General features: G+C 38.6%; 1 protein-coding gene across 2 annotated transcripts in view; it reads right to left on the reverse strand.

Moving 5' to 3' along the window:
* The window catches only part of ASCC1 (activating signal cointegrator 1 complex subunit 1), a 129,634-nt gene that overhangs the window by 105,613 nt on the left and 10,223 nt on the right, over nt 1–13,798 (reverse strand). For both annotated transcript variants that reach the window (XM_066242677.1, XM_066242678.1), the window contains exon 5: nt 9,874–10,052. In XM_066242677.1, the coding sequence (XP_066098774.1) occupies nt 9,874–10,052 (179 nt within the window). The remainder of the gene's footprint in view (nt 1–9,873; nt 10,053–13,798) is intronic.

Genomic DNA, 13,798 nt, shown 5'->3' on the forward strand with positions numbered 1-13,798 from the left:
GTCATGCTCCATCACAGAAGAGTTAAGAAAAGAACACTACAGCCCTGGCCGGATAGCGCAGTTGGTTAGAGCATCGACCCACAGCTCAGAGGTTAATGATTCGATACCTGGTAAGGGCACATACAGGAACACATTGATGTTCCTGTGGCTGGCTGGCTGCCTCTCTCTCTCCCTCCACCTCTCTCTCTAATATCAATAAAATTAACATTTAAAAAAAAAAGAACACTATAAATCTGATCCAAATGTGTATCAACCAGAATGTAAATAACATATAGCATTCTGCCTTGACAGTACATGCTGAGAGCCAGAATAAGGGCTCAGTGATAAGAGTGTCGGACCTACGTGCAGATGTCCCAGGTTCAATTCCTAGCCAGGGCACATGGGGAAGTGCCCATCTGCTTCCCCACCCATCCTCCTCTTGCTTCTCTCTCTCTCCCTCTCTATCTTTCTCTCTCTCTCTCCTTTCCTCCTGCAGCCATGGCTTGATTGGAGCGAGTTGGCCCTGAGCACTGAGGATAGCTCCATGAGCTCCACCTCAGGTACTAAGAAGAGCTTGGTTGCTGGGCAATGGAGCAACACCCCAGATGGGCAGAGCCAAGTAAATCCTGGTCAGGGGGCATGCAGGAGTTTGTCTCTCCCTTAACAAAAAAAAAAGATAAGGGAGATGGACTAGTTGACCTCTAAGTCAAAGGTACTATAAAATTTTGTTCCCACGATACCTATAAATGGGTAAAAAAATAGGTATTTATGAGAGATCCAGCAATTCACTTTCTGATATTCTATACAAAAAGAGAAAATAAGCGAGAAACACTTCCCCTATGCTCACTGTGTGTGTGTGTGTTTTATTTTGTTTTTTGTTTTTTGTTTTAATGGCAAAATCCCATAAAATCACTGCTGGGCAGGTGATATAATCTCATTCACATAGAAAAGTTATTAAAAAGGCAGTCTGATGAAAAAAGCATTGGCTTTGCAAACACACAGGCCAAGGCTCAAATTCCAGTTCTGCCACCTATCAGCAGTGTTTTCTCAATCTCTCTCAAATTCAACTTCATCTATAAAACAGACATTTCCTTCTCAGGGTTGTTCTGATGATGAAATAAAATATATATGAAGCCTCTGGACCATGGTAGTGTGGAATAAATACAGGCTTCCCCCTCTTCTAGCTTTTTACGTGACTATGCGACACTCTGAACCAGTGGCAGTCAGCCTGGTCCCTACCGCCCACTAATGGGCGTTCCGGCTTTCATGGTGGGCGGTACCGGAGCAACCAAAGTATAAACAAAAAGATAGACTTAACTATAGTAAGTTGTTTCATAAAGATTTATTCTGCCAAACTTAGCGAAAATCCGACATAAAATACTTGGTAAGTAATTATTATTATATGCTTTAACTTGCTGTAACTCTGCTTTATAAATTTTATAAAGTAAAGTTACTTCCCTACTTTATAAATCACCGTTACTGTGGAACCAGTGGGTGGTTAGAAAATTTTACTACTAACAGAGATACAAAAGTGGGCGGTAGGTATAAAAAAGTTGATTACCCCTGCTCTAAACCAATGTTTTTCAACCATCAGTCCATTGGTTCACCATAAATTTCTTGCTGGTCCATGAAAAAGTTAACCAACCTGATGTTGTATGGAGATTTAGACCCAACAATCATAGACTATAATTTTCATAGGCCCGTGGACTGACAGTTGAAAAACAGTACTTTAAACCATCTTTGCTCATCAATCTAAATCACCATAGGGAGCTAAATTAGGCTCTGCTGGGTCATTTCTATTATTCTTTAAGAATGTTCACAAAAGCTGACTTTGACTTGAGAGTGTCTATGTGTTATTAATAAAATATCTTACATTGAATACGCTTTAGAAAATAGGATTTTGATTCTTCTAGCTTATCAACTCTATCTAGACATAATTACATAAAAGGAAAGAGGTTATAAAAAACAAAGAACAAATATTGAAACATCAGGTTTTAACAAAGACCAGATAAAAGAATGCATTGTCTTGCCTGATCTGTGGTGGCACAGTGGATAAAGCATCAACCTAGAATGCTGAGGTCACTGGTTCAAAACCAGGGTTTGCCAGGTCAAGGTACATACAAGAAGAACTACTATGAACTGATGCTTCCTGCTCTTCCTCCCCTCACTTTCTCTCTCTCTCCACTCTCTATAGTCAATAAAATCTTAGAAAGAATGTATTTTCGAAGTCCTGGCCGGTTGGCTCAGTGGTAGAGCGTTGGCTGGTGTGTGGAAGTCTCAGGGTTCGATTCCCGGCCAGGGCACACAGGAGAAGCACACATCTGCTTCTCCACCGTCCCTCCTCTCCTTTCTCTCTATCTCTCTCTTCCCCTTCCACAGCCAAGGCTGAACTGGAGCAAAGTTGGCCTGGGCGCTGAGGATGGCTCCATGGCCTCCGCTTCAGGCGCTAGAATGGCTCCGGCTGAATCAGAGCAATGGCCCAGATGGGCAGAGCATCGCCCACTGGTGGGCATGCTGGGTGGATCCTGGTCGGGCGCATGCGGGAGTCTGTCTGTCTGCCTCCCCACTTCTCACTTCAGAAAAAAATAAAATAAAATAAATAAATGCATTGTCTAAATATCTTTACCATTAAAAATAAGCAAAGAGCATCACCCCTTCACCAGAAGATGCATCCCCTTACCTTTGATGAGCACAATGAATAATTAAGCCTACTTTTCTAAAAGCTTAACTATTTCTCCATAGTTACTTGTAACACCAGTTAGCAATCCATCTACCAATCTCCACTTATTCCCAAAGATAGACACTAAACAAACATTAGTGATGGATTAATGGATACATTACCTGTTCCAACCAGAGCCTCCACTTCTTGATGCCATACTTTCCCTCATATAATAATTGGTGGTATTACAACAGCTAACTCATGTAGTACTAACTATGTGCCAGGCTATGCTCTAAACATCTTTTATTAATTCACTTACTCTTTGTACCAACACTAAAGGTATTATTATCTCCACTTGAGAGAAGACCTCCCATACCATAGTCTTTTCTCCAATAGACTATTAATAGTCTTTAACTGGTAGCTGCCTGTGGTACTTCACTCCTTAACTCTCAATCCATCCTCCATACTGCTATAATGCTAAGTTGATCACATTAGTCTCTATTTAAAATCTTTACTAGTTCCTGACAACCTATACAGGGGATCCTCAGGTTACGGCAGTCTCAAAATACGATGTTTTGAGTTTACAACACTCTCTCCCATAAAAACTTGAAAAAATTGAGACATGAGTATTCTGGCGTACACTGTTAGCAACATACTTATGGACTATGTGTGTGAACTAGTTCCAGACTAGCTTGGAAAAATTCTTTAAGAAAGTAGAAAGGCCTGCAGCAGATCTTGCACCCTCTACATCAGCTGCTTCTCGAGATGAAACACCTGTAGTGCAGGTATAATCATCTCCAGCGTCTCCTGCATGTTCCTTAGGCAATCCTGACTCACCTGACCCAGTATCTCCAGCACCTTCTGCAGGTTCTCCTGCCTCTCCAGCTTCCTCCTCCCAATAGGTCACTCCATCCCACCTTGCAGTGACCCTTCCAGTGTGCAAGCCAGCCATAGGAATAAAGGTAAGGAATTTCTTTTTACACTCATTTTTTCTGTTACTATAGTACAGTGTACAGTACAGTATATTTACGTTCTTTTCTTTTTTCTGTGGCTTACTTGTGTTTTTATGTTCTAGATTATGATTTTACAATTGTGTTGGGATAGGTAAGTGACTTAGGCTAGGGTTGTTTTGACTTACACCAAAATTCGGGTTATGTCATGGTCGTAGGAATGGAATTGTGTTGTAACCCAAAGACCCTCTGTACATACATTCAAATCCTTAACTCACACAAGACCAGTCACAACCAGGTAGATACCATTTGCCTTTCTACTTTTAACTCCTACCTCTTCCGTACCCTACCCTACCTACTTTCTGAGCTCTAGTCCTGACAAATTCCTCACTAACCCCTGAACATAGCAGACTAGAACATTTCCATTCCTGGCAGGTGCCATTTCCTCTCCAAAATGCTCATCTCCCTTTCCAGCCTGGCACAAACTCTTTTTCTTTCAAGACTATGCTCAAGCCTGACTGGTGGTAGCACAGTGGATAGAGCATGACTTGGGATGCTGAGGTCCCAGGCTCGAAACCCCAAGGTCACTGGTTTGAGCATGGAATCATCGACATGATCCCATGGTTGCTGGTTTGAAGCCCAAGGTTGCTGGCTTAGGCACTAGATTGCTGGCTTGCGCAAGGGGTCACTGGCTCAGCTGGAGACCTCAGTCAAGGCACGTATGAGAAGCAATCAATGAACTATAAAGTGCCACAACTACGAGCTAATGCTTCTCATCTCTCTCCCTCCCTGTCTCTGTCTCTCTCTCCAAAAAAAGAAACAAAAAAGGCTCTGCTCAAATGTCACCTCCCTTATGGGGCCTTTTCTAACCACAGGAAAACTTCTCCTCTGAGTACCCACTGCACTCCCATCTAGCAGCACTTATCACACAGTGCAACTATTTCTGTAAGAACACTACTCCCTCTCCCTAACCCAGAGCATGGGATCCAGAAGGGTAGGGTCCATTGTTAGTGCCTAACAATTTGGCAAATCGTAGACATTTAATAAACAGTGAATGAATGAATAAAAGTTAAACACTTGTTCACAAAAATTGTCTGCATCCAAATGGGGCAAGGTACATCTTGTCATTTCTTACTTTCCTACCAAATATCAGAACTCAATTTACAATTATTCCTACAGCCAACGACAACTATCCTATTTTCATTCTAAATGAATTCATAATTGTAAGTCCCTAACTCCTCTTATACATGAAGAATTTTAAATTACACACTAAATCTTTTACAAATTTTCTTCTTCAGTGAATAATACTAAATTAAAAAACGCTAATCCTAATTGAGGGGAGACCCCAGATCCATTATATATTTCTGCCCAGTGTTAGCCTTCATATTCAATACAAACAGAATTCTATCGTTTCTGAAGCTCTAATCTATTTGGGTTGGCTAGGCAGCCTGAGAAATCCCCAGTTGCTTTAGATAGATCTATAAACCTTCAGAATGCTCTACCAAACACAGCTTTGAATTACTGCCTTTCATTATAGATATGCTTTCTACTGGACCCTGCTCTAAGATAAAATAGAATTATGGCAGCATTACTAGCTATAGAATGATTGAGAGATATACAAGGCTTTAATGTACTTCTTAAACTTGCAGACAGTGAGACATCTTTGAATCTTAATGCAGAAGAGGAAAAAATAAGGTGCAGTTTATCTGCAGATCACATAGATGAGAAATACCTCGCCAATGTCTGTGAGCAGCCAAATCCTACATTAAATATTCAGGCTTTGGGAGCTGAAGCACGGGTGATACGATAATGTCTATAGTCAAACAACATTTCTTATATAATTGATCAGCACAAAGGAAGGTGATTTCAGAAAAACACTATTCGAAAAGGTAAAATCACAATTCCTTGGAGAGTCAAGGATGAGCTCAAGGACAAGCATACTACGAAATACAGAAAAGAGACCAAAGGAAGAAAAGAGAAGTTCAAGGAAGAGTGAGGAAAGAACAGGATGAGACCTGGGAGTAGAAAACTTATCTGTTGTATTAAAAATGTGACCTTCACAACAATGTTTAAAAATGAAAATTAATAGATGTGGTAGGGAAAAGTCTACGAATGACCCTCATTGTTGTATTCCTTGTTCCTTGATTGTGGGTAGAACCTGTGAATTTGATGAGACATCACTGCTGTGATTATACTATGTTATATGGCACCTTAAGATAGGAAGATTTTCATGATGACCTTCATCTGTACACATGAAGTCTTTAAAAATCAGAACTTTTGGCCCTGGCTGGGCAGCTCAGTTGATTAGAGCATCGTCCCCATCGAGCAAGGTTGCAGGTTTGATCCCCAGTCAGGACACATACAGTAATCAACCAATGAATGCATAAATAAGGGGAACAACAAACTGATATTTCTCTTTCTCCCCCCTCCCTCCCCTCCCTTCTTCTCTAAAATAAACAATAAATAAAATTTAAAACAAAATAATAAAAATAAAAAGCAGAGTTCTCTCTGGCTGGTGACAGAAGTTAGAGATTCTAAGCACAAGTAGGATATAACAGAAACCAAAGCGTCCACATGTAAAGGAAACAGGGACTTCAGATCCACAGCCACAGGAACTGAATTCTGTCAACAATCTGAATAAACTTGGAAGTGAATTCTTTCCCAAGGCCTCCAGATGAAAGACCAGCCTCACCAAGATCCTTGATTTTGGCTTTGTGAGACCCTAAACAGAGAACCCAGTTGAGCCTACCAGGTCTTCAGAAGTACTACAGAACTGTGAGATGATAAATGGGCATTGTTTGAAGCTAAGATAAAGGTCATTTACTATCCAGCAATAGAAAACTAACCCAATAGGGTAGGGTGCAAAGGTAAACTAATGCACTCATATTTTTACCTTTCACTCCAGAGATCTCAAAAGGACTTGACCTATGACCTAAGGAAGATAAATTCGCCTTCTAAAAGAAAGAATGTCGGGAAGGAAAAAATGAAATAAGGGAGGGAGGGTGAGAGGGAAGGAGGGAGGGAGGAAGGAAGCAAAATATTAATAATACTAATGAATTTTTTAAAGAAGATAAGGAGTCTCACCTCCTTTTGTCTTGATGCAGGACTGAAGATAAATATCCCTAATGAATAAAAGCCCTTCTTTAATGATATATGATCCACATGATATCATTTTTTAACAATTAGGGAATAAGGCCCTAGCCGGGTAGCACAGTTGGTTAGAGCATAACAAATAATTTCCTTTAATGTTCCACCAATAGGGGATTGATTAAAACTTATGGTACATTCATAGAATACTTCACAACAATTAAACTGATTAGATTTATACAGCCTGACCTGTGGTGCTACAGTGGATAAAGTGTTGACATGGAATACTGAGGTCACCAGTTTAGAACCCTGGGCTTGCCTAGTCAAGGCACATATGGGAGTTGATGCTTTCTGCTCCTCCCCCTTCTCTCTCTCTCTCTCTCTCCTCTGTAAAATGAATGAATAAAATCCTAAAAATATATATACATATTGACATAAAACATGTTATATCAAAAAAATAGAAAACAGCATGCATAACAGACTTTTATATTTTTAATGTTTATTTTATTGATTTTGGAGGAAGGGAGAGAACAGAAACATCTGTTCCCATATGTGCCCTGCCTGGAAATCAAACCTGCAACCTGCTTCTGGATGATGCTCTAACCAAGCAAGCTATCTGGCCAGGGCAACACAAATAAATTGTGATAAATGTATTTAAAAAATACATATATAAAGTTTATGAGCCAATTTTATACCAAAGGTGTCATCGTTTCCCTATAAGAAAATGTGGAGACCATTCCTATCTTAGAGATGAAGAAACTCTACCAGAAATATCAAACAAGTTTCCAAAGAACCAAAACAAAACTAAAAGCCAGTCTTTCAGGAAATAGCCTTACCTCTTACTAAATATCAAAATACATTCTTTTTTTATTTTTATTTTTAGAGAGGAGAGAGAGAGCGAGAGAAAGGGGGGGAGGAGCAGGAAACATCAACTCTCACATGTGCCTTAACCAAAGAAGTGCAGGGTTTTGAACCGGCGACCTCAGCGTTCCAGGTCGACACTTTATCCACTGCCCCACCACAGATCAGGCCCAAAATACTTCTAAATGAACTACAAAATTAAATACAAAGTATGAAGTAATACTGATCTTTATATGAAGCTCTTCCAAATAAATTAAAAAATGAATACTCTCAGAAAAAAATTGACCAAAACAAGATGAGTTAGACTGATCAGTGGTGGAACAGTGGATAAAGCGTCTACCTGGAATGCTGAGGTTGCCAATTTAAAACCCTGGGCTTGCCCAGTGTAGGCACATTCAACAAGCAATCAATGAGCAACTAAACTGAAGTAACTATGAGTTGCTTCTTCTTGTACCCCCCGTCTCTCTGGAAAATCAGTAAGGAAAATCTTAAAAAAAAATGAGTTAAACATATGAAAAAAGTCTTAACACCAATATTCAAATAAATGAACAATAAAGCAGTGAGCTAATTTTTGTCCACTGAATTACAAAAAATACATAAAATAATGATAACTCCCAGTAGTTTGGAGTATAAAAAACTATAGCATTTCCTTAAGGTAATCTAGATATACATTTCAAAAGCCTCCATCACACATTTACTCTTTTTCTACTTCCAGGAATATACTAAATAAGAAACTAGTCTAGTGCAGGAGAATACTCATAACATCATTATTTATAATAATAAAAAATAAAATAAAGATTAAATAAATTATACATATATCAATATAACAGAATAGTAAAGTCATTAAAAATCAAGTTATCTGAAAAGTTATTGAAATAATGTTATTTTAGTCATCACTAATATAATTTCCTTCCTAGTCTCCAAAGTAAAGGTAAAATATTTAGGTTTTTATTCAATGACAGAACAATGATCATGGTACAATGTTAAATTTCAAAGAAAATATGATATAAAAACATACACAAGACACATTACTTTCTAAATGTATGTGAGCATACACATCCACAAACATACCACAATATTATCTCTCAATGGTGAGACTATGAGTAACTTCTTATTAATACTTTCTGTATTTTCTAAATTTTCCATAATAAATATATATTACTTTCATAATGTTTTAAAAATCAATAAATATTTCTTTAAATTACCTATAAATATATCCAAAAAAAGTTTTAAAATTTATTCTCTAATCTAAATTATCTGCTATGATCCTGGTCAGAAGCATTTCCGTTAAGTAAATATAAAAATTCCATACACAGCCCTGGCTGGTTGGCTCATTGGTAGAGCGTTGGCCAAGCGTGTGGAAGTTCTGGGTTCAATTCCCAGCCAGAGCATACAAGAGAAGCACCAATCTGCTTCTCCACCCTTCCCCCTCTCCTTTCTCTCTATTTCTCTCTTCCCCTTCTGCAACCAGGGCTCCGTTGGAGCAAAGTTGGCTCCATGGCCTCCACCTCAGGCACTAGAATGGCTCTGGTTGCAATGGAACAACACCCCAGATGGCCAGAGCTTCGCCCCCTAGTGGGTTTGCCAGGTGGATCCCAGTTGGGTGCATGCGGGAGTCTGTCTCTCTGCCTCCACGCTTCTCACTTCAGAAAAAAAAAAAATTTCCATACACAAATTTGTTTTTTGTTACTAACCCCAACTAAGCCATGACTGCCCAGAGGCAGAAGACCTACAGATAGTGGCATCTCATTAACACTGCTATCACAAGGCGTAGGGAAGTATGTATATTAAAATGTTCCTGCCTGACCAGGCAGTGACGCAGTAGATAGAGCATCGGACTGGGACATGAAGACCCAGGTTCGAAACCCCAAGGTCACCGGCGTTAGCGCAGGCTCATCTGGTTTGAGCAAGGCTCACCAGCTTGAGTTCAAGGTTGCTGGCTTGAGCAAGGGGTCACTTGGTCTGCTGTAACTCCCCAGTCAAGACACATATGAGAAAGCAATCAATGAGCAACTAAGGTGCCACAACAAAGAATTAATGCTTCTCATCTCTCTCCCTTCCTGTCTGTCTTCCCTATCTGTCCCTCTCTGTCTCTGTCACAAAAAAAAAACTTGTTCCTTCTGTGTCTTAAAAATTTTAAGAATATTTCAGCAATATATAGACATTTATGTGCTGATATGTCTATAATTTTTTTTCAACTCAGAATTAAAAGAAACCATAAAATTGTTACTTCTTTTTGGTAAGAGAAGAGATCTGTACCTATTGTTTGAATTACGAACCATTTTTGTACTCTTCATTTTCTTTTAAACTTTTTACTTTGTTTTGTTTTCTGCTTACCATGGAGCACTTCTCCAGTACCTCCTCCTGGAACTTCAGGAATCGTTCCTGAACCTCAGCCTCATTGAGGAAGAAGGCAAGGAAGTGAGTGAAGGGCTGCCTTCTTCTAAAAGTGAGCAAAAGAACATCAATCCGAGTTCGAGCTGAAATCACACCGCTTCGATGCTGACCAGTGATTACTAAAAACAACCAAAAAAAAAAGGGGTTAACATACTCAAGCACCATCAAATGCTTTGTAAGATAGGCGACTTCTTGATACTGTCATCTGTGGGGAGCTGTCCTGAATATGTACATAATTCTGAGCAGGGACAGTACCAAGGGTAAGAAACTTAAAATGAATTCAATTTAAGTAGAATGAGGTCTAAAAATAGAATATCCTTAAAGACAAGCTAATAAACTAGAAAAATAAGTTCAAAAGCTACATAGCAAACCCTTATACCTTGTTGGTAGGAATATAAAATGATGTTGCTGCTATGAAAAGGTTTGGCAGTTTCTTAAAAAGTTAAAAAGGAATTTCCATGTGACTTAGCAGTTCCACACCTAGATAGAAACCTCCAAAAAGTAAAATCAGGTGTTCAAAGAAACTGGCACACAAATATTCATAGCAGTTTTTTCACAATACCAAAAGGTGGAAACAATACAAATGTCTATCAACTGATAAAGGGATAAACTAAATGTGGTTTCTCCATACAATGGAATTTACTCAGCCAAAAAGAGGAATGAAGAACTGATGCCTGCAAAAATATAAATGAATCTTGAAAATATTATGCTAAGTAAATGATTCCAGACAAATAAAAGGCCACATACTATATGTATGTTCCCATTTATAGGAAATATGCAGAGCAGGCAAATCCATAGAGACAAAAAGCTGATTAGTGGTAGTCAAGACTGGAGTAGGAAGAAATGGGAAGTGCCTATGGCCATACCACCATAGCTGAATGCGCCCGAGCTCATCTGATCTCAGAAGCTAAGCAGGGTCAAGACCTGGTAAGTACTTGGATGGGAAGGGGTGGGAAGTGACTGCTTAATGGATATGGGGTTTACTTTTGGAGTGATAAAAAATGTTCTAAAACTATATAGTGATGAGCGTTGCAAAACACTGTAAATGTACTAAATGTTCCTGAATTCAATACTTTAAAATGGTCAAAATGGTAAATTTTCTATCTAAAGGACAAAATAAAAACTACTAGGGTTACCTTCTCTAGTCTCTCTACTTAAGGAGCAGCAAAAGAAAATAAATAAATGATAGCAAACACCACACCAATGCAACTGAACTCTTGATTGCACATCACAACTCAATTTACTCTAACCAATAAATTTGATTTTTCCATATACTTACTTACCTACATGACCAGTAAGCCAGTTAATCCTCTTGTTTTTCAATTAAATTAGTTCCATCAAATTCTTACTTTTAATGATTAGACACACTCATTTTTCGGACTGAAATATCTGTGCTTTCTAAAACAAAATCTAATCATAAGTGTCATTATGTCATCATTTCTTATGGCTGAGTAGTATTCCATTCCAAGTATATATGTACCACATCTTCTTTATCCAATCCTCTATCAAGGGACACTTTGGTTATTTCAAATGTCTTGGCTACTGTGAATAATGCTGCGATGAATATGGGGGTGCATGTGTCTTTACGTACCACTGTTTTTGAGTTTTGGGGTTAGACACCCAATAGAGGGATTGCTGGGTCATATCCTATTTCTGTTCTTAATTTTTTGAGGAACCACCATACTTTCTTCCATAATGGTTGTACTAATTTGCATTCCTACGAGCAGTGAATAAGGGTTCCTTTTTCTCCATAGCCTCTCCAACACTTGTTATTACCTGTCTTGTTGATAATAGCCAGTCTAACAGGTGTGAGGTGGTATCTCATTGTAGTTTTTATTTGCATTTCTCTAATAATTAATGAAGATGAGCATCTTTTCATATATCTGTTGGCCATCTGTATGTCCTCTTGGGAGAAGGTCCTCTCCCAATCTTTTAATTGGATTATTTGCTTGTTTGTTGCTGAACTTTGTGAGTTCTTCATATATATTAGATATTAACTCCTTATCGGAGCTGTTGTTTGCAAATATCATCTCCTATTTGGTTGGCTTCCTATTTGTTTTGTTGTCGGTTTCTTTTGCTGTACAGACACTTTTTAGTTTGAGACAGTCCCACTCGTTTACTTTTGCCTTTACTTCCCTGGCCTTTGGAGTCAAATTCATAAATTGTTCTCTTCAGCCAAGATCCATGAGTTCAGTACCTATGTTTTCTTCTATGAAATTTATTGTTTCAAATCAATGGAACAGAATAGAGAGCCCAGAAATAAAACCACATATATATGGACAAATCATCTTTGACAAAGGAGGCAAAAACACAAAATGGAGAAAAGAAAGCCTCTTTAATAAGTGCTGCTGGAAAAATTGGAAAGCCACATGCAAAAGAATGAAACTTGACTAGTTTGTCCCCATGCACAAAAATTAATTAAAAATGGATCAAAGTCCTGACCTGTGGTGGCGCAGTGGATAAAGCGTCGACCTGGAAACACTGAGGTCGCTGGTTTGAAACCCTGGGCTTGCCTGGTCAAGGCACATATGGGAGTTCATGCTTCCAGCTCCTCCCCCGTCTCTCTTTCCTCTCTCTCTCTTTCTCTCTCTGTCTCTCTCTCTTTCTCTCTCTGTCTCTCTCTCTCCCTCTCTCTTTAAAATGAATAAAAAATTTTAAAAAATGGATCAAAGACCTAAATATAGCATGTTATAAAAATTATCATGTTACAGCCTAACCAGGCAGTGGCACAGCAGATAGAATGTTGGCCTGGGATGAAGAGGACCCAGGTTCAAAACTCCAAGGTCACTAGTTTGAGCATGGGCTCATCCAGCTTGAGCACAGGGTCGCTGGCTTGAGCGTGGGATCATAGACATGACCCCATGGTCGCTGGCTTGAGCCTAAGGTCACTGGCTTGAGCAAGGGGTCACTCGCTCTGCTGTAGCTACCCCCTTGCCCCCATAAAGGCACATATGAGAAAGCAATCAATAAACAACTAAGGTGCGGCAATGAAGAACTGATGTTTCCCATTTCTCTTCCTTCCTGTCTGTCCCTATCTGTCCCTCTCTATCTCTTTTGAAAAAAAAAATTATCATGTTACTATGTGGATATCAAAAATGGGGAACATATTCAATTGTCAATAGTGATTAGGTTGGGGGTGCCTATTACAAAAAATTTCTCTTTATACTTGTATATAATTTCTTCAAGCTTCCATTTTTTAAAGCACATAGTAGTTTTAAAATTAGAAACAAAGTACATAAATAAGCTTAAATGCAATTATAAAATACTTCAATGTTTGCAACTTGAACTTTAAAGCTTAAGAAAAGACCCAGGATTTTTATTTGTAATTCTAATGAACTGAATATTTATTTTAATAACAGTCCTTTATAAATGTCATTAAAGTTCTTATTCTAGAATTAACTGACATTGCAAGAGGCTGGAGAAAACTCTAGTACTATGCTAATACAGGAGCCTACATGCAGCTAAACTAAAAGTTAAATGAATTAGAATTGAATAGAATTAAAAGTCAGTTCCTTAGTCACACTTGCCACATTTCAAGTACTCACAGACACATGTGGCTAGTGGCTCCTGAGCAGGACAGTGCAGATACAGAACATACCCATCATCACAGAAAGTTCTTTTGGACAACACTGCTCTAAGTCAACTGTTACTTACCTGTCACAGTGATTATTCTTACATAGCACAAAGTAAGAACAGTACTCCTATTTTTTTTTCTCCTAAAACAATACAATTATGAGTGTTTATAGAAAATAGGTTATTGGAGGCTGCTGAACTTAGTGCATTTTTTAGAAGCCCTATAGTTTTAGGATGAGTTTTTAAAAATTTTGTCCCTACACTGCCCCTCATGCAAAGCCATTTTACAACA

This window comes from Saccopteryx bilineata, chromosome 9 (assembly GCF_036850765.1).
Source record: "Saccopteryx bilineata isolate mSacBil1 chromosome 9, mSacBil1_pri_phased_curated, whole genome shotgun sequence".
Classification (NCBI taxonomy): domain Eukaryota; kingdom Metazoa; phylum Chordata; class Mammalia; order Chiroptera; family Emballonuridae; genus Saccopteryx; species Saccopteryx bilineata.